Source organism: Bubalus bubalis, chromosome 15 (assembly GCF_019923935.1).
Source record: "Bubalus bubalis isolate 160015118507 breed Murrah chromosome 15, NDDB_SH_1, whole genome shotgun sequence".
Classification (NCBI taxonomy): Eukaryota; Metazoa; Chordata; class Mammalia; order Artiodactyla; family Bovidae; genus Bubalus; species Bubalus bubalis.
In genome coordinates, this window is record NC_059171.1 from 58,304,527 (window position 1) to 58,326,654 (window position 22,128).

Below are 22,128 nucleotides of genomic sequence, written 5' to 3' on the forward strand. Positions count from 1 at the left end.
GAAGTGGCTCAGTCGTGTCCGACTCCTAGCGACCCCATAGACTGCAGCCTACCAGGTTCCTCCGCCCATGGGATTTTCCAGGCAAGAGTACTGGAGTGGGGTGCCATTGCTTTCTCCGACCCTAAACTCTAAGGAAGTGTAAAAGTCTGCCTGTCCCTAATGACTTGCCCAACAACTGATGTTCATAATTCATTCTGTATACCTGCAGTTTTTAAGGTCGCTAATATGCAAGCTCATTTAAACCCAATGACTTTTGGCTATAAACAGTAAAACTGGCTACATTTTAAGTTGATTTTAAATAAATATTCTAACATTTATAATAATACTGCTCACGTTAATGTTCACTGTTAGGATGGAAGATAAACATTAATGCTTATTATAATACTTATTTAAATTTAGTGAACACTTATTATGGCTAAAATCCCTAGCATAGCAGAAGGCAGTCACTCCTTTTAAACGCTTCTGTAAGTACATATGAAGGGCTTACATTGATTCAAAGATTACATATTGTAGACTGACCATCCTGGGAAAATCTTTACATCAAGTGGAGTCTCGCAGGCAATTTCTCTCCCCTCTCAGCCTTTGGGAGGAAGGTGTGGGTAAAGTGGACTTGGCAATGAGGGAAGCCAGGAGTGTATTCTCAAATAGTGAAAGCCCAGAACCAAGGCAAGTTCTTCACCTGCCTAAAGGATGGCTCATTCTGGCAGGTGAAGGTACAGGGGAAAATCTATACATACAGACAGATATAAATGCATATGCGTTCAGACAAGGGTGCCAACATAATAAAGTCAAATAAACTTCCTCTCATCCCCGCCCAATTCCCAGCTCAGCCAGTAAGAGCGCCGAGAGGCGATTTAAAGCTACAGGCTCTGCACAAGCGTCGACGAAAAAGGCATAGATTTTAAACGCCTCGTTTTGTCCCCTTTTCCTCAATAATCAGAGTGATGGGAAGTTTATACTGTCCCTAGGACTTTATTTCGGCCATACAAGTGTCGTTCAAAGAGAGATTTAATTTGAATTTCCACAAGGCACTCGGCATCCTTCTGTGCTTGGGAAGTAATTCCGCCACATCACCCAAGTGATTTGAAAACCCAAACACCGCCGACCGACCACAGCGACGCAGGCGGAGCAGTCCAGCGCCTCCCAGTCACCCGGCCGGCTGCCCCGCCCCCCGAGGGAGGAGCCTGACTCGCCCCGCCCCCCTCGCGTAACCCGGATACACACCCACGCTCCCCTTTCACCTCGCGGCCGTTGGCTAACGTGGAAGGTAGACCCGCCGGCCGGCTCAGTAGCCGGGAGCCCGCTGCCCCGGGGGAATCGGGAGCTCGGAAAGGCCGCGGAGAGCTTCTCAGCGCGGCTCGGTCTTTCCCGGGAGGGAGCAATGGGGCGCGCGGGCGCCGGGGTGCTGGCGCCGGTATAGACCGCGCGGCGCCCGGTTCGGGAGCGCGGGGAGGCCTGTGAGGGCCACCGCCCCGAGCGCCCGGCCTCCCGCCATGGCCCCCATGGGCATCCGCCTGTCCCCGCTGGGGGTGGCTGTTTTCTGCCTGCTGGGGCTCGGCGTGCTCTACCACCTCTACTCAGGCTTCCTGGCCGGACGCTTCAGCCTCTTTGGCTTGGGCGGCGAACCGGGCGGCGGGGCGGCGGGGCCCGCGGCCTCGGCCGACGGGGGCACGGTGGACCTGCGCGAGATGCTGGCCGTGTCGGTGCTGGCGGCCGTGCGCGGCGGCGAGGAGGTGCGGCGCGTACGCGAGAGCAACGTCCTCCACGAGAAGTCCAAGGGGAAGACGCGCGAGGGAGCGGACGACAAGATGACCAGTGGGGACGTGTTGTCCAACCGCAAGATGTTCTATCTACTCAAGACCGCCTTCCCCAGCGTGCAGGTGGGCTCCGCGCGGGCCGGGCCGGGCCGGGCCGGGTGGGCGCGGGCCGGGCCGCCTGGACTTCTCCGACAGCCCGGGGCGGTCGGGCTCTGTCTCCGATTGGGCGGATCTGGGGATGGAGACACACAAGTTGAGGTGCTCAAGGTCACACTGAAAGTTGGTGGAAGAGCTGGGGGAGGTCGCGGGTCGTCGACTCGGCCCTTCTGGCTCCTCCCCTGGTGTGCGCGTCCGCTGGGCACCGGGGATCTGGAGCTCTGGGGTCTGGTATCCCTGGTATTCGAAGGCTGAGAAAGTTAACTTCACTCCCTGCCACCGGCTCTTCTGTAAAATGAAAGGGTAAGGAAATGGCAACCCACTCCAGTGTTCTTGCCTGGAGAATCCCAGGGACCGGGGAGCCTGGTGGGCTGCCGTCTGTGGGGTCGCACAGAGTCGGACACGACTGAAGCGACTTAGCAGCAGCAGCAGCAGGGCTAGAATCACCGAGGCCCTCTATCTTTCTTGCGTTTAGTTGTTGGAAGGGTCGATACACGTTTCCTGGTGGACCTTCCAGGAGCCAGCTGAAGACTGGGAACTGTAGACGTCTGTCTTGCTGCAGAGCTGTTAGTATGCAGGGCATTTGTGACTAGTGTGACCACGGTTTACCTTAGCTGTGGACTCATCAGGACCATCTTGATGGCATATATTTGAGGGGCCCTTAAAGGAAGTGTTTAGGAGTATGATTCCGAGCAACCTGACTTCACCCTTCTAGCCCATATTTACTCCAAAGAATGAGAATTGAAGAACGTTTCGGGGGGGAAGAAATTGACATTTTCTTAGGGAAATCCAGACATTTCGGATTTGTTGTTAATACCTTTAAACTTCATCATTTCAGTGCAGCTTCTGCTGAATGCATAAAACTTTTAAAAATGTATTACAGTCCAGAGGAAGAGCTCACATAGTGTGGTGGTACTTCCTAAGTGTATGTGTTAACTCACCTAACAGTGGGTTTTGGCGATGAGGAAGAAAAATTATTTGCAGTTGAATTTCATTAATTAGATAAACAGTGAAATGTAAACCGCCGCTTTGGGGCAAAATCTGACCTTTTACTGTTGTTCATGTAAGAGAGTATTGTCATTGTAGCATTATCTTGTGTAACCGTCTCTCCAGTCTTTCCTGTTATTCCTTTTTCTTTCTTCATCTTTTTTTTTTTTTCCTTTCCTTTTTAAACTTTCTTTTTGTAGCGGGAAGGAACTTTGGCTTTCATATCATGAGCTGCTGGGTACCAGATGTAATTGACATGATAGTTCTCCAACAAAACAGAATGTTTCATGTTTTTCTTTTGTCCTTTGGTGCTTTACCATCACAAATGATACTTACCTTGTGTTTGCATTTAAATATAAGATGTGCTTGTAAAATTTCTTTTTCATTTCTCTGAAGCACATGGTGTTCAGAGTTTGTGGGGAAAACAGGAGTTTCAGAAAAGTTGGTGTAAACAGTTATAACAATAGTGATAGTAGTCATTTATTGATTACTATTTTAGCTAGTATAGTCCTTGCTACATAAGACTTGACTTGGTCCTCACAGCACTTTTAAGAAGTAAAATTTATTTTGCCCACCTTCCAAATGGAAGCCCTAAGACTCATGACACTCCGCTTCACAGTTTATATGAAGTACCTTTAGAACTACCTTTAGGAGGCTGTTTAGAGCCTAAAGTATGATCTCGGGAAAATGTAAAATTGTAAAAGTTTGAAAGCAATAATAGTGAAATATAACAGTAGAGTTGACTTTTTTTTTAAAAGGTCAGTACAAAAATATTCTTAAATATTGAAAATGTATAGCCATATGTGCATGTATGTTCAAACACGAATTCCATCCCACCCCACCTCTACCAAAACTTTTATTCTGTGGGTAACTTCCGTAGGATTCTGCATTTGTTTTCTCTCTTATTAACAAGCGCTAAGGGAATTGCTGCCAAGAGTGATGAGCTGCATTTTGTTAAACACAAAAACTAAGATTTTTACAGATGTTGCTGCTGCTAAGTCGCTTCAGTCGTGTCTGACTCTATATGACCCCATAGACGGCAGCCCACCAGGCTCCCCCATCCCTGGGATTCTCCAGGCAAGAACACTGGAGTGGGTTTACAGATGTTGAAGTCTGCCTTTTTGTAAAATAGCTTTGTTTTCTTGTGACTGAATGTTTGCAGGTCCTTCTTTTGTGTTCTACTTGGATGGTGATTGAAATAGAGGAAGTTATGTTCATTTAGACGAAATCACAGTAGGATGGTATCATGATGAGCTGTCTCCTTTTGTCAGCATGTTAGACTAGAGGCCAAATGTAGCTGTCTAGGTAGTGACTCAGTCCTAGATTCTTTCCTTTCTTCTTTCTCTTCCTTCAATACCCAGAAGTATAGTCTTAAATGTCGAGTTATTTTTGAAGCCTCACCTGAAATTTTTCAGTGAAGATCTTAAGTTGAATACCACTTAGTTTAGGTCCTTATGGAAAATTAGCATTGAGAAGCCACAGATCCTCTTTTTATCCTGATGCCCTGTACAAATGGAGTCAGAGGCTTGAGCCCTCCTATCTGCTGTTCACTCTTTAGTAACAAGATACTGCAGGTGTCACTTACTCTGAACTGGGGACATTTTTGCCCCAAGGGGACATGTAGCAGTGTCTGGAGATTTGGGGTTGTCACAATGGGAGGCAGCACTCTGGTGTCATCTAGTAGCTAAAGGGTAAAGTCTCGTGAATGCACAGGACATTCCTCCTTCATAAAGAATGATCTGGCCTGATTTTCAGTTGGTGTTCAGGTTGAGAAGCCCCACTCTAAAGCAGTGCACATTCTAAGAAAACTCAAAGTTTGACCTAGGACCTCTTGATTTCCTTTGGTCTTCAGCCTTTCTCATTTGGGATCTTGGGAGAGTCCTCAGAGCATCCTTTCTCCTCTTCCTAAACTCACTGGCAATTCTGATTTCAGTGTAGAAATAAAAATAACTGCAGCCATTTATGTGGCACTATCTCTCATTGTATCCTTCTGGATAATGATGAAAATGAAGGCTGAAGATAGTTTTTTTGGAATGGATTTGCAGCCACAGAGCACATTTAGCTTTATAGTTTTGGTTTAAAGTACAGGGACCTCTCATTTTGAGGGGCTCCTGTCCTTGACTTATCAAAACCTTTTGGCAGTGATTTATTTGATGATAAAGCATGATACTCCTAGCTGGTAGGAGTCTTGGGTCTGTACTATCCTTGACCTCAGAGATGAGAGCTAGACTCTTCTCTCTTAACAGGAGTAATTGCTGGAAAAGGAGTACGCACTTGAGAAGTGTGAAAGGGAAGATCAGGGCCTGGGGACCGAGGATCACAAAAAACTGAAAACAGTCATTTAGTGAGAGTAATAGCAGCCGGCTTTTATTAAGTGCTTACTCTGGGTTAAGCACTACCCCGAGTATTTCATTGATTCATCCAAAAAACCTAATAGGGAGATACGTTTATTATCCATGTTTAGCAATAAGGTAACTGCAGCTCAGAAAGATGAAGTGACTAGTCTGGGTAAGTCACCTACAGAGTAAAATGAGGAGCTGGAATGAACTCAGGCAGTGTGATGATAGACCACATACTTCTAATGGTTCTGTATGCAGGTCATAGGTAAATTCTTTGAGAGTTCTCTTGATGGCTTGATGGGAAGGAAGCAGAAGAAGATGGGAAGTAAGGAAATAGAGAATAGAGAAACTAAAGACAAGAATTTGGGCTCTAAGCAACTTGGCTAGAGTGTTCCATTCTAGCCAAGAGCAGGTTTTATGGACTTTTTGTTTCATGTTTGTTTTTAAGGTGTGAGACACAGGAGCATGTTTAATTATTTGTAGGAATATATTTAAAGGTTGACAGTATAAGGCTTCTGTTGGGTAGAAGGAGAAAAAAGACAGCTGGAGAACCCTGTGTATCCATTTAGAAAATAGTTGTTGAATGCCTACTGAAAGCACAGTGTGAAGCATTATATCTTATGTAATGATTTATGGAGAAATACGGTAAATACTACCTTCTTAAGGCATTGACCCAAAGTTTCTTTGGCTCCAGGGTAACTGAACTGTCATATGAATGGCATTTACTGTATTTTAGGGTCTTGATTTCTTTTTCTCCAATTCCCTGGTGAAGACTGAGACCCAGCAAGTAATGGGTGATGAGAGTAGATTGAGTAGAAAGTGTTACAGGGAAGAAATGAAACTACATTGATGAAAACTAATGTTGTCAATCACGAAGTATTTATTTAGCATCTGCTGTGCCAGGCCCTGGTTTGGGCAGTGAGAACAGAGCTGTAATAATGAAGGAAGCTGACCTTAAACTTACAGAACTTACATTCTAGTGCGTCAAGGTAGATGACAAATGTGCAAACATATTGATTTTAGATACTAACAAGGGCATTGAAGAAAGAATAAATAAGATCACGTGGGAAGAGTGCTGGTGTTGTGGGGTGGGGTCCTGCTCTGGCCGTGTTCGTCAGGGAAGGCCACTCTGAGGCACTTTCATGTGGGCCCAGAGCTGAACGATGACAAGCAGGCAGGCCACCATGCAGAGGTTTGAGGAAGGGTGTATGAACAGGAGAGTACAGGTACAGTTCCCTGAAGACAAGTGAGTCTGGGATGGAGTAAATAAGGTACAAATAGAGTAAGGGTACTGGAGCCAGATCATCCTGGATGTATTTTTAAGAGTCTGGATTTTATCTCTATGTAATGAGAAACCTTTGGAAGGTGTTTTTTGTTTTTGTTTTTGTTTTTTTTTGGCTGACAGAGCAAGAGACTTTATTGGGAAGGGTGCCGCCCAGCTGGAGAGCAAGAGGGTAAAGAAACTAAGGAGTACTGGTCTGCCGCATGGCTCACAGTCTTGGGTTTTATGGTGATGAGATTACTTTCTGGATTGTCTGCATCCAATCATTCTGGCTCAGGGTCCTTCCTGGTAGCGTGGGCATTACTCAACCAAGATGGATTCCAGCAAGAATCCATCCACTTTCTACTCTCAGCACTACTGCCTGTGTCTTAGCCCTCACCAGAGAATTGAAGAATAAGAAATCAAGACCCTAAGATCCTGGGAAGTTGGTAAGACATGTGGCATTTCCTTTTAACCTTTCCCAGATTCTTCAGTTGGTGGTGGCTTGTTAGTTTCCTATTCCTCATGGGACCTACTGTTGTAAAATAACTCATGCAAATGGTTACACTGGTGTCTGGCCAGAGTGGGCGGTTTCAGTCAGTGTTTCCCCTGCAGTCCTCAGACTCAGGTCAGCAGCCCTTGGCAGCCGTTATGCAAAGGTCATTGTGAGTGTCATTGGAAGGTTTTAGCAGGGAGCGACACCGTCTGATTTAGGAAGATGGCATGTTGCCTGGTTGAGAAGGAAAGGCTCTTAAAGGCAATAATTGGTCTGTTTTGTTCATTATTATATCCCATTGCCCAAAGAAGTTTAGGATATGTAGTCATTAAATCATTATTGAATGAATGAATGCATCAGTGAATGCACAGTTGGAGGCAAGAGCAATCGAGGCTATTTTTGAAATCCAAGTGAGAGATAGAGGGTTCAAACTAGAATTTTCTTACTATAGAAAGAAAGTGAAGTCACTCAGTTGTGTCTGACTCTTTGCGACCCAATGGACTATAGACTACCCGGGTCCTTTGTCCGTGGGATTCTCCACGCAAGAATGCTGGAATGGGTTGCCATTTCCTTCTCCAGGGGATCTTCCCAACCCAGGGATCAAACCCAGGTCTCCTGCATTGCTGTCAGACACTTCACCATGTGAGCCACCAGGGAAGCACAATGACAGTTATTTAGAATTGGGAGGTAGAATTTCTAGGGCTTAACTAGCTGGTGGAGCATGGAAAGGATTTGAGTTGGTAAGGCTGTTTACAATGGTGGGAGTGGTTTCTTAAATTTGTTGGTGTGTCATGGTAGTAGCAAGTAACAAATAGCTCTTGTGCAAAAGTGGGTTAGGCAACTCGCTTACTCTGCTTGTTTCTCCCTAACCTGACTCTCAGTGAAGATTTTGTCAAGCACATTTCTGTAACTTTTTAGCACATAGTCGGTTGAAAGAATATGAAGAACCTGATGAACTCTAGGCAGAGATGTTAATCATAAGGCACAGTGGTTGCCACTCAGACTTGGCACTACTATTTTTGTGAAACTGTAGTGATCAAGATGCTGGGAAATATTGAAGGCAGGAGGAGAAGGGGTTGACAGAGGATGAAATGGTTGGTTGGCATCACTGACTCAGTGGACATGAGTTTGAGCAAGTTCCAGGAGATGGTGAAGGACAGGGAAGCCTGGGGTGCTGCAGTCCATGGGGTCGAAAAGAGTTGGACATGACTGAGGAACTGAACAACAATAAAAGTGATGATTAAGACCCAGGAACTGATTCTCTTTTCCCAGAGTCACATCTGTTGTTGTAAGTTTATTCTGTGGTTTTTGCATCATCCAAGGTGGCCTAGCGTTGTCATTAAGATGTGGGCTCCAAAATCACCGCAGATGGTGACTGCAGCCATGAAATGAAAAGACACTTACTCCTTGGAAGGAAAGTTATGACCAACCTAGATGGCATATTGAAAAGCAGAGACATTACTTTGCCAACAAAAGTTCGTCTAGTCAAGGCTATGGTTTTTCCAGTGGTCATGTATGGATGTGAGAGTTGGACTGTAAAGAAAGCCGGGGGCCGAAAAATTGATGCTTTTAAACTGTGGTGTTGGAGAAGACTCTTGAGAGTCCCTTGGACTACAAGGAGATCCAACCAGTCCATCCTAAAGGAGATCAGCCCTGGGTGTTCTTTGGAAGGAATGATACTAAAGCTGAAACTCCAGTACTTTGGCCACCTCATGCAAAGAGTTGACTCATTGGAAAAGACTCTGATGCTGGGAGGGATTGGGGGCAGGAGGAGAAGGGGACGACAGAGGATGAGATGACTGGATAGCATCACCGACTCGATGGACATGAGTTTGAGTGAACTCCGGGAGTTGGTGATGGACAGGGAGGCCTGGCGTGCTGCGATTCTTGGGGTCGCAAAGAGTTGGACACGACTGAGCGACTGAACTGAACTGAACTGAACTGTGTAGCCAAAATGCTTTCTGGTAACATCTGCAAGGTGGCAGAGGAGGAATTCTCTGCTGTCACTCCCTCATAGAACATTGATTTTGGCAGTCTCCCATGGACAAGAGTTCCTTTATGGAAGTCCAGAAGTACAGCAGAGATGTTTCAACACACTGCTGGGGAAAAAACTCCAAAAATGCATTGAAGAGAGTAAGAGGAATATTTTGACTTTTCTTGCGTTGCCCCTCTGTCAAAGTAGTACAGCTCAGTGCCAGGAGAAACCCCTCAGATTGTGATTGCACCCACAAGAGTGTGTGCATGTACACCTGGCAAACTGTTGAGGAGGCCTCCTTATTTCTCACCTCACCTGGATTACTGGGGTGGTCTGCATGCCTGAGGGCTGGAAGGAGCCATGGGAGCACCTAAGTCAGGACTCAGGACTCACCAGACCGCTGCTAGTAACCTCTTCATAAATGCTGTCAGGAAGCTTGCCATAGCCACTGACTCCTTACCTGCAACCCCCTCCACCCCTAAATCCCCGCAAGTGGCCTGTGAGCACTCCCGGCAATACAGACCTCTGGTTTTTTTCAAAAGGTAAAATTGACAAACCTTTAGCTAGACCAAGGTGAGTGTCCATCTGTGTATAAATTAATTTTTTAAAATATGATACATGTAAAATGGAGTGTTATTCTGGCTTTAAACAGAAGGACATCCTGCCATTTGGGACAACATAGATGGACTTGGAAGGTGTTGTGCTAAGAGAAATGTACCAGACAAAGAAAAACACTATATGGTATCACTTACATGTGGAATCTTTTTTTTTTTTTTTTTAAGTCAAACTCATAGAAACAGTAGAATGGTGGTTCCCATATTCCAGGGGATGGGGTGAAAGGTGAGATGTTGGTCAGGTGTATGAACTTTCATTTATAACTAAGATGAGTAAGTTCTGAGGATCTAACGTACAGCAAGGTGACTGTGGTTTTACATTACTGTATTATATACATGAAATTTGCTTTGAGAGTAGATCTCATGTGTTTTCACCACAAAATAGAAAAAGGGAAATATATGAAGTGGTAGATACATTAATTAACTTAATTGTGGTACTTACTCCACAGTGTGCACGTGTATCATCTCATTGTGCTGTACACTTTAAATACATTCAGCTTTGTCAATTATACCTCAGTGACGCTGGGGAAAAAGCTAAAATATGTCAAGGAAAGTCACCCAACCATGACATTTACATACATATATTTTTTTATTTTTTATTTTTTTCTATCCTTCCCCAGGTGGTTTGTTCCATTTCTAAGAAGAGATTAAAAAAAAAAAAAAACCTTTAGGGATTTTGATTGGAGTTGCTTTAAATCTACAATTTGCAGATGGGAGAACTGATGTCTTTATCATTGTTTTGAAGGCCTATTTTTAAATCCATTATCACTTTTCTCTAACTGTTGTGTTCAGTTTTCCATAATATTGTCAGTCCATTGTCACATTTTTTAATGTATTTCTTTCCCTAAATATCTTTAAGCTTTAAATAGCTTGTTTCTTTGATGCTTAGTTTCTTTCTATATTTTTCTAGATTCTCTGTCCTGCTTACACAACAAGCTAAGTTCGAATATTCAATTGGAAAGCACTGGAAGACAACATGTCTGGAATTTCTTATATATTTTCATTGGCAAAGAATTTCCTTGAAATAAAAGTACTAATTTATCTGCTTTCAATTTGGGGGATTTTATCTAAATTGTTTTTCTCTATCGTGCTTTTTCCAGGTAGTATTTTTTTTCTTTAAAACCTTTTAAACTGTCAACCATTCTCAACCATTGATGCAGATCAATACAGAGGAACATGTGGATGCATCTGATCAAGAGGTGATCTTGTGGGATCGGAAGATTCCTGAGGACATCCTAAAGGAAATAGCCACTCCCCAGGAGGTGCCGGCAGAGAGCGTCACCGTCTGGATTGACCCACTGGATGCCACACAGGAATACACGGGTGACTTTTCAATTAAAATTGATCTCAGACTTGATATTGCCTTTATGTATTAGAGAACCAGAGCAAGGGCAGGTGGTATATTCCTGGTGGTGAATATTTTTTCCAGATGGACACAACTTGTCCAGTTGGATTTAAGAGAGCTGGATTAAAGCACTGTGCTCTGAAACTTCTGGAGTGGATCAGTTAGTTATCGTCAGCCTTTTCTGACCGATGTACCATAGCATCCTCCGCTCAGTGACAGCGGCTCACTGTCCCGGATTCTTTAGTGAAGGAAAGTGTCTGGCAGTCAAAACAACACAATGGTTTCTATCGGACACCCGTTTATTGAAGTGTTTATTTATATATTGACTTGTGTATTGAGGTGTGCATTGTTGAGGTATTTATTTATATAAACAATACACTATTGCCTTGTGATGTTGGGAATTTAGATTTTATTGCATACGCATCTAGTCATAGAATTAAAAATAGTAAATCCTAGGCACCCAGGGAAAGTAAGTGGCAAAATCAGAGTTACTTCCCCCACCTCCTATTTCTGTCTTTCTCATCCAGTTCTAGCTCTTGTTTCATTTCTGTGGATTTTCTTCCAGGCCTTATATCTTACCCAGAGGCTATCTAATTTCTGTCTTTTCTTTATTCTCTTGGTATGTAAAAATTGATGGCTTATGTGTTTGTCCAACTAAATGATACATTCTCTGAGTGTGGGGGCTTCTTCTTTTTTTCTTCTTTGTATTCTTGTGCTTAAGCACAGAAATTGACCCAAAATAGACACTCAGTGGATAACTATTTGGAGAACAGGGAGAAGGCACTAGATGTGTGTATCTACTAGTAACAAATTCTAAAACAGAAGTTTGCAGAAATAGATAATAGAAACATGGACTGTTGAGAGGTTCCTTTATAAATGTTTTTTCCTGGATTGAAACTGATTTGCTGATATAACGGTGACAATACTTAGTGAGTACACCCCTTGTTACAGGGTCTTTTTTGAGTGCTTGAGACTCAGTTTTCATATTCAGTCCTAACATTTTAATAATTGTTATTGGATGGTTGGTTTTTTTTTCTTGTAGAGGATCTTCGGAAGTATGTTACTACTATGGTGTGTGTGGCTGTAAATGGTAAACCTGTGCTAGGAGTAATACATAAACCATTTTCTGAATATACAGGTAAGAAATATGCTAAAGTTTCCAAAAGTTAATGTTATTAAATCATTTCCTGTATTATTTATGGTCCTATGGAAATTTCAGCTGTGATTCAACAATTATTAGAGTCAGCCCCACCTCACCCTTCACTGGATACAGTGAGGATTTTATTCTTGGTACTAGTAATGTATGACAAAGCATAGCTTTCTGAACTTGTTTAGAGGATGGAAACTGTTATATGAAGACAAGTGATCCTTAGTGTGTGGGGAATGCAGTTGGGCGTGGATGCGCAGCAGCTGCGGTCCTCTCTGTTTCCATCATGCTGTTGCTGGGGATACGGTCTTGGGCTCTTCCACATGAGGTCGTGTGCATTCTGGGATCTGCTGTGAAGTGGCCTTAGTCCAAAGAGAATTAGAATTACAATAAAGAAAATGCAGAGCAAGTTGATACCAGAGAGGTAGATAGGTCCTGGTTTCCATATCTGTTCATGTTAGGAGGGAGAATGGGGATAATAAAATGTCCATTTTTAAAAAACCTTTATTCCATCAAAATATATAATCTACACCCCACCCCCCCACCCAACCATAGGCTTAGTAATATAAGGTGCTTTTACTAGTCAGCAAACATTGCAAAGGAATCAGTATGCTCTTAATTAGGTATGAGTGACCTTCCTTTCCTGGATCGAAGGTTTGTTTGGCTTGTGCCGTCTTTGGGGAGTGATGTTCAGATCCAGATTGCATATTGATGTTGCAGAGTACAAACTGCCAAGTATTACGTATTTACTAGAATGTAGCTATACTTGACTATAGTGGAAGCTAGGTATTATTATTGATGGCAGCAGTTAGAACAGAGCTGATCAAAATCTTACCAGATTTAATTAGAATTAATTCACTGAGTGACATTCTTAGAAGCAAGAGATGCTTGAATGGTACACGTTTTACTGAAGTGATGTATAAATGTGGACGCAATCCATCCACTCAGTGGGAGTAGAAAGAAGTTGTAGTGTCTGAAGTCTGTGGAGCAAAGTACCAACCACTTGGTATTTCCTACCGGACTTTCTGTTTGGCTTCTTATAGATGGAGTGTTGAACACATTCTGTTAACTGTTGTTTTAGCTTATCACTACTACCTTATCATCATCATTCACATATGTTTATTTAAATACCTAACTGTGTTTTAAGGTGTTTGAAATAATTTTGTCCATATAAATGTTATGATTGAATGCATTGAGTTTATGTGATCTGAAATATATATTTTTAATATTAGTAATTCTATCTAAAATTATTCTGGTACTATCTACTGAGATGTACTCTCTTTATTCTCTTACACAATACTGACCTCTAGAGATACAGCATTGCAAATTCACTTCTTGATACAATCCTGTGTTTTTTGATCATTTCTAAAAAATTTAGAGGATTTTTTTGTTTCTCTTTTCTTATTTCACTTTTATTACAAATAATTTCAAAAAGTGATAATGACTTTTCATGTACTTTAGATTTAACAGTTGATATTTTTATATATTTGCTTTTATTTATTCATTCATTTATTTTCTATGTATTTTAGAGATAATCACAAAGATCATGACCTTCTACCCCATATATTTCAGTATTCATCTCTAAAAAGAACATATTTCTAAACAAGAACAGTACTGTTAGTAATAAAATTAACAATTTTATCCAATAGTCACATTTCCCCCAGTTGTTCAAGAAGTGGATTTTACAACCTGTTAACTGAGACCACAGTCCAGTCAAGTGACAAGCATTTCTTTTGGTTGTTAGGTCACTTATATTAAATTAGATCAGCCTCCAGTCCCCCTTTTCCGCATGACATTGACTCGTTGAGATCAGGTCACTTATCACAGAAGATCCTGCCCTTTGGATTCTTCTGATTATTATTTTCTTGTGATGATTATCTGCAGGATGTTTACTGGAAAAATCTCTTGGAGTCAGATTTGTGAGAGGGAGGGCAGGAGGTGGGGAAGTTGAGTTTCAGTGTGGTCCAGTGAAGACCCCAACAGTGGCCCTGCAGGGAGTTCTGGAGCCAGGATGTTCCTCAACAAGGACCTACTAGTCACTTTTCTGGCTGGGTAGGGTTGCATCGTCCCTTGTAGTTTTGAATATGGCCTGTTGTAAAAAATAAACATATGACCCTTGTACTCCGAAAACCAAAGCTCCCTGTTTGGAGATAAAAGAATTCTTGGGAAGAAGTATTTTCCAGTCACTCCTGGTATGTTGGTTTTAAAAAAGCCTTGGTGCCATTACGGACTATTACATTTGCTTTCCAGCCTGGGCGATGGTAGACGGTGGGTCAAATGTGAAAGCCCGCACTTCTTACAATGAGAAGACCCCAAGGATTGTCGTGTCTCGCTCGCATTCAGGAATGGTCAAACAGGTTGCTCTTCAGACTTTCGGAAACCAGACTACGATCATCCCAGCGGGCGGTGCTGGTATGTTCCTGCTCCATGTGGGGCCTACACTGTGCCCTGCATGGCCACGCCCATGTCAGGAGGCTCACTGGTATCCGGTCCTTGGGAAGAGGTGGGAGTGGACACTGGGGCTTTTAGGACAGGCCTGGTCTCCTACTTGGTTATTTCGAGAGTGGGATTTCAGGCACACCTGCCTCCTGGGTACAGACAGTCTCACAACGGAAACAGTCTCACAGCAGTAGTTTCTGATCCTGGAGTATATGCACATCTCTTCCTGACATCGGTGGTTGCTGTCTGTGATCTGACTTTGAAGTGATTGTGCTGTTAGTGTAGCTGTAACCATCGCAAGGGGAGAAAGAAGGATCCAGCCATCACAACCTGTATTTAGCAGGGGCTGGCAGGAACCATCGTTAAATGTTATTGGAACGGCTAATGGCTGCTGTTACTAGATTTTTTTTTTTAGCCACTCTTTAAAAATACAGAAAACACCCATAGCTTGAGGGCTGTGTGAAACCAGGCCATGCCTGGATTTAGCCCACTCTGTTTTGAATGCTGTTTGCTATGACAGGAGTGTTTTAATTCAAATAAATTGTGAAACATAGTAGGAAACATTTGTGTTTGAAAACCTTTTTCAGCACAGTAATAGAAAAGTAATGCTTTTAACTTTTAAGCCTAACAGTTTAGTTTACTGCTGACCTATACATGTCTTTCTTAACATGGTTTCATTGTTTTTTTTTATAGGCTGTCAGGTTGATCAGGAAAGGTGATATGTAGAATTCCCAATAGGAATAGGATAAAATAGTTTTTTGACCCAGTTTCTTCTGGGTTTGTTTTATTATTTTATTTTTAAAATTCTGCCTCATTACACAAAAGACTTAGGGTAATAACATTATCTTGTGCTTTCTCCTTTCCAATCCATTCTTCCTAGACACTCAAGGGACACCTGGGGGTGTTTAGCTTCAGTGTATAGTCCATAGCAAACAATTCATATTGAAGGTTATCACCTCTCAGAAGACAACCACAAAGTAGATTTAAATTTAAAAAATGATAGGCATATGTTTATTTATACTTGAGAATAGCTCAGTAAACAACTTTGAACACATTGCAGTATTGTTTTGCTCATTTGGGTTTAACATCTGTACTTTGACATTAAAAAAACTACTTTTAAAAATAAGTTTAGACTTAGCAGTTGCAGAGATAGTGTAGAGAGCTCCTGCATACTCTGTGCTGGTGTCAACAACATCCTCAAGACAGTATGCTCCTTTCTTCCTCTCTACCAGATAATAACCTAAATCCTGTGTTTATCTTGCAGGTTATAAAGTTTTAGCACTCTTGGATGTGCCTGATAAGAGTCAAGAAAAAGCTGATCTATATATCCATGTGACATACATCAAAAAGTGGGATATCTGTGCTGGCAACGCCATCTTGAAAGCCCTGGGGGGGCACATGACCACCCTGAGTGGTGAAGAAATTAGCTACACTGGTTCTGACGGCATTGAAGGGGGGCTCCTGGCCAGCATCAGGATGAACCACCAGGCTCTGGTCAGAAAGCTCCCGGATCTGGAGAAGACGGGACATAAGTAAGCCAAGCTTGATGACAGGTCACAGCCCTCCCCAGAGCTGAACGGTCGGCCTGATGTGCTGAGGCTTCAAAGCAGCGGTGGAGACTAAGCATGGTTTAGGCCATCCCGAACTTTTTAAAGTATTTATGAAGCATCTGAGACTTCGTTTCCCTGTAATAGGATGCAGGGTCAGGGAGAATGGGTTGCTTCATGTCTCAAGTATTGTCTTTATTTTTGAGACTATTTTCGTACGGTTGTCATACACAAGGCGCATATATATATATTTGTGAATTAAAATCTATAGCTGAGTCTACATTGTTATGAGTCACCATTTTCACACAATATCATGAATCTTCAGTTTGTTAATACTTTCATATAGAATTGGGCTGAAGAAAGGATTGTTTTGTGTAGGTGTTTAATACTACTATACAGTTATATCTCATTGAAAATAAAATAATTGGGGATTTTTACCCCTAATTCAGATAGAAAGCACAAGAAGCTGCAGATTCATTAATATGCAACAGATTCTCTGTAACTGAATATTTCTTACGGATTAAAATAGAAAAAGCTCAAATTGTTTTTTTTTCTTTGAAATTTTAATAACAGTTTCACCAGCTAGTAGAGAATATGGATATATGATGGTTGCATTGTAATTTCTGTGTGTGTGTGTATTCTGTTTCGTTTTGGTTTGTTTCTATAAAGAGACGTGTGTTTGTACCTTTGGGTTCAGCATTTCTGCCATCTTGCTGATCAGTCTCACTTGCCCTGTGGACGGTGCATGCTTCTGTCCTTTCCCTCCTGACCCAAATTTAATCTTTAACTTCTAAGGTTTGTATTAAGGTTTCAGGGCTTAACATTAGAATTTTGGTACTTTTTCTCATTAGGGGTAAAATATGCTATAAGGCATTATAAAAATATAATGTTGTTCTGTTATTAACTGAAAGTTATTTGAAGTTACATGAATTGAACTAGCCTTCATTATTTTTAAAAACCTTGTTTTAGTACTTTTTAAAAAATCTGCCATGTCTGTAGAGATTCCCTCATTATCAAGAGTGAGTTAAGATGGCTTTTGCCATTAATAAATGGATCTGATCTAACCAAGCTCTCAAAGTAGTAACCTAAGATACTTTGTATTTTCCCTTTGGGTTAAAAAAATGAAGATTGAACTTACTTTCTGATGAATTTTTTGTCCTATTCAGGTGTGCACAATCTGGTTGGAAAAGGTTATGACATATTTTCAGTGTCAGTGTAATTCAAGCTTTGTTTTGTGAGCCGTCTCTCATTGGGATGTCTGATTTCTCTCAGCACGATCAGAAACTGCAGTTCAACAGTACCTTCATTTCACATGACCTTGCCATGATTTTGTTCCATAACACACTGATAAGGAGAGGGATTTCTTAGGGTTTCATGGTTTCCTTTTTTCTTCTTGTTTCTCTCTCTCTTTAACCCTAGATCAGTTTTCGACGCTTGATCAATTTTCTGTTTATTTTCTTGTCTTGGAGATAAAGTTGACCAAAGGAAGGGCAGGCGTCCTCACCTGGTGGAATGTGCTTACAACTTTAGGCTTGCAGATCACGCCATCTGAGGTCCTTGGTCCTTGTTGGGGAATTGGCCCGAATGTGATACACACATTACCTTTACCCAGTCTCCAGCAACCGGTCACCAGTCCTGCAGGGCAGTGGGCCTCAATAGCTAGGGTTTTATTCATCAGAATTCATTCCAAGTTTTAGTAGTTGAAATACCTGGTGTTTAACCAGGACTTTTAGGAATTCTGAGCTAAGTGTTAGAGGCTTCATCTTTTTACTTTGCAATGAGATGAGGAAATCTTTTTCCTCAGGAGAGATGGCAGAAGCATATGCCATTTCCAGAGTCCTGTGGTGTAAGTGTCTGTTCTAACTGTGATGTCCTTCGGGGAAAGAGACTAGCATATTAGGAAATGGGACTAGTTCATATTAGCAGGCATGGTGTTTTGGCTTTAGTTTTTAATTTTATTAAACCACACGTAGATAATGACTTTGTGGAGAGCTTGTGTCAGGTGCAAAAATTAGGATACTGGCTGACAAATGCATTATTTTTGCAATTTCTTGAGTATAGCATAGTACTAATGGTTTTAAGTGCTTTTATAAGAAGCTCATTTTAAAACAGTTTGTTTCTAAAAGTCAGTATACATTACAGAACTAATATAAGTTCAAAGAACAGTATTTATTTTATTTATGTAGGACATTGTGCCAGGACACACCAGTGAGAAACACCTTCTTGTGTGAGACAGATGATATCTCCCATAAATACAAGTATTTCTAAAATGTTTACTCTTAGTGACTCTCACCTACCCAATACCTGATCTCCCTTTCTCTCGTCTTTGCCCTTATTTAGAGGACAGTTTTCCATTAAAATTGAGTTTTCTGCATCAGTTAGTAAAAGTGGCACCTGAGGATCCATCAGCTGTCCCCTTCCTCTGCCCCTCTTTCCACCTTGTTCCATGTCTCCCTAACTTGTTAATATATGTTAACTTATTTCTGCTTCTCTTTGTTAACCAATATACCCTTCCCCAACACTTAACCCTGGAATTCTCTCATAGACCTGTGTCTTCGTGATTGGCTGCTGAAATCTTAGGGCAGAACTGAGACTAGAATTCCAGTGGGGGAGATTAATACTGACAGAGCCCAAGTTGACTATTACTTTTCAAAGACTCCTCAAAAAGTAAAGTAAAGTCACCTTTAAAACCACAGAGTAACTGTCAAGAATAACCCAAGGCTTCTGTCATAAGCCTTTCTGACCCATCCTTCAAAGAATGAATGTGCAGAAAATACAAGCGCGTTGCCTGCTGGAGAAAGCTTGCTATCTCTATTAGTTTTCATAATTGATCCCTACTTCCGTTGGGATTGTAAGGACCTACAAGACGGGTCCTATTTATCTTTGTTATTCAGTTGTCCCCTTTCCCCAATTTTAGTGTTTTTCTTTGATTCTAAATACTGAGTTATGTATGGCGGGATAATGAAGTAACAAGCTTCATGTGGTTTGTGTGCTTTAAGGAGCAGTTGTGCAGATTCTTCATGTTTGCTGGGTGCTTCCTTTGAATATTGTGCAAATTGAGTCGGGGCGGTGGCTGAGGAAAGAGTGGGAGGAGGAAAGGCCTGGGGGAAGGGGGATGCCAGGCAAGCCCTTCCTTGCCCTGTCTCAGGGTGTATAATTCAGAAATTGGATTTGACTCAGGCTTTGCAGATGATGACTGTCTCCTATTGCCCAACGTAAGTAAACAAAGCTGGCGTGCCACCCCCTCCCTATTCCTCAGAAAAGAAAGTACCCAACTGGCCTCTCCTTGATGACAGCTTGAAAATGGCTTTCTGGAGACAATCTTAAGCAGGTTTAAAACGGGAACTGTTTAGAATCTAGCTGCAACCACTCACTCACCTTGGCTGTGTCGATTGCTTGTGAATAGAAGCAACGATTTGGTTTAAGACTTATTTGTTTTTAGCATATGCCTAAAAACGTCTGCCTTGTAACTGTTGTGTAAAATAAATTGATGGTTTCATTTTTATTCTAAAAAAAAGTTGTGCCTTAACAATAGGGCATTGTATGTTAATAAGGGAAAACAAAAAATTTTTTTTAGTAGATGGGGAAAACAGTAACTTTTGCCATTAAAATTTAAGTTCTTTTCATGTTTTTAATAGAGTTGGGGAAAATCATTAAAGTTGAATAAAATTAATATAAAATTATTTTTACATAATCTAGCATTTACAACTGAAGTACTTTTTTATAAGAACTGGCATCTTGATGTATATGTCTGAAATGATACATAATCCTTTGGTTTTTAATTTGAATTAATAAGACCATGATAGATTTTGATTTTTAATTTTACTTTTAAACTGTTTTAGTGTGCTACTATATTTGTTCTAGGACTCCGAGTCACTTTGGTTTTAAAAGCTAGCTGTTTATTTTTCATACCACATCAGAAATTTCTTAATGTTAAAAAATACTGTATGTTTGTGATGTAACCAACCAGAACAGTTCCTAGATTGGGGAGGGTTTGGATTAACATTTACTAAGAAGGCAAGAAGAATTGAACTTTATACTTCTAAAGGAGGTTTTTGGTTTTATGAGGTGCTGGTCATAAAACTTGTTTTCTTGTTTGTTTGTTTGTTTTTAATTTTATCAAAGCCAGGCAGGTGTTTGCATTCTAATTTACCATTGATAAAGACATAGGAAAGCCACTTTTTTTAAAATTATTTTTTAAAATGAGTAATGAATTATGTGGGAAAATGAGATTTATAAATACTAGTTTTCCTTTGAGATAATATAAATCAAACTTTCATAAGTTAAGGGTGATGCATAGTATCATAACTTGTATACTGTGTTTGTAAGGGTTCCCTAAAGTATTAACATTCAGGTAATTTGTGTAAATTGCAAAAGCAGAAACTGTGATGTTCGGTTAGTAGTATGTTGTGTTAGGATTCTTTTGGGGATGTATGTTATACACATAGTTGACTGTTACTCACTTGTTCCTCTTGTATTAAGTAGGAGATACAATATCCCAAGTCATTTTTAGATCAGTTAGTCTTCAGAAACTTCACCTCTCTTCCCAAATTATCTCTTCCAAGCTGTCTTCATCATCTGTGTTCAGTTACGGTGGAATTGTTTATTGACGTTAATTTATGTGTAAAATATGGACTTCAGTGTCCCTTGTACTCTTGCATCCACTGTTGGCAGTAGCCAAAGCTAGCTTCATAGTCTTAACAGGAGAGACAGCTTTCTGCCATAATGAACTGTGGTGCTGCCAGAGGGATTTTTTTCCCCCTTTCAATGATTTTACTTAAGTTACTGGATAAGCAGTTGAGTTTACATTAAAACAATGAAATGCTATATCTTGTCTATGTCCTGCCTCTTCCAAATTGGATGTTTGTGGTTTTTTTTAATAATTTTTCACTTCCTTATCAATCTCTTATAGGGGGCTAGTGAAGAGAGGGGTTAAAATAAAACTGCCTACCTTTGAATACCCCTGGGGAGCCTGGTGGGCTGCCATCTATGGGGTTGCACAGAGTCGGACACGACTGAAGTGACTTAGCATAGCATAGCATTCCCTCACACATGGAAGGCTGTGGAGGAGCGAGACCATTTCTGTTGCCAAGGCATGCTTCAACACCAGATTTCTCCTTACTCAACATGCAACCCCTGCCTCACCCACATCCCCTAATTGAAGAGGGTCCCGGCTGCAGCCTCTACTGAGAAGTAGAGGGAAGCCCTCCTCCTTCCAGTTTTTTTGAGCAGTTTTCTGGTACCTCCCTTGTTGCCCTCATTTTTACATGGGTTGTTGTAAACTTTTTAAGAACAGGGATTACATCTTGATAATTTTTGTATTTCCACCTCGACCCCAGCAACTAGTCTAGTATCTGGAAAAAATTAGGTGCTTCATGTGTGTCAAACTAAATGGAATAAAGGTAGCATCAGTGTTTTCTCATGCCTCAATGGTGTAAGCTGCTTGTTTGGTTGGTTTCCTCTGCAGATATTTGTGTTTATCACCCACACACCCTAAGTTATTTTTTAAAGTTTTGTTTTCTTGCCTTCCAATACTACCCCATGGCCAGTTAGCTCTAGAAAATGTAGCTGCCTCTGAATGAAATGATTATCCCAAACTCTGCCCCTGGATATACTTTGCCAAACTGAAATTTGAATTTTCTGAATAAATTGGTCATGTCTGAAAGATGATGTGCTGCTTGTACTTTTTTTTTCGTCTTTTAAGAAGTTTTTACTGTGGTAAAATATATGTATAACGGATTTACCATTTCAACCATTTTAAAGTGTACAATGAGTAGTGTTTATATTTACAGTCCCTAGTGGCTCAGATGGTAAAGAATCTGCCTGCAATGCAGGAGATGCAGGTTCGATCCCTGGGTCAGGAAGATCCCCTGGAGAAAGGAATGGCAACCACTCCAGTATTCTTGCCTGGAAAATTCCAGGGACAGATGAGCCTGGTGGGGTACAGTCCAGGGGATCGCAGAGTCAGACGTGACTGAGCGACCCACACACGCAGCTGTCATCGCTGTCCGTTTGTGGAGCCTGTTCATCCCAAATAGAAACCTCTACCCCCTGGACAGCCACAC

At 41.5% G+C, this 22,128-nt stretch overlaps 1 protein-coding gene across 1 annotated transcript; it reads left to right on the forward strand.

Annotated features, from left to right (window-relative positions):
* Positions 1-1,225: 1,225 nt before the first annotated feature.
* Positions 1,226-21,728, forward strand: BPNT2 (3'(2'), 5'-bisphosphate nucleotidase 2). Its single transcript, XM_006070885.4, has 5 exons — positions 1,226-1,880; positions 10,746-10,908; positions 11,973-12,068; positions 14,328-14,489; positions 15,781-21,728. The coding sequence occupies exons 1-5, from the start codon at positions 1,494-1,496 to the stop codon at positions 16,050-16,052; spliced, it is 1,080 nt and encodes a 359-aa protein (XP_006070947.1). The 5' UTR covers positions 1,226-1,493; the 3' UTR covers positions 16,053-21,728.
* The last annotated feature ends 400 nt before the right edge of the window (positions 21,729-22,128 follow it).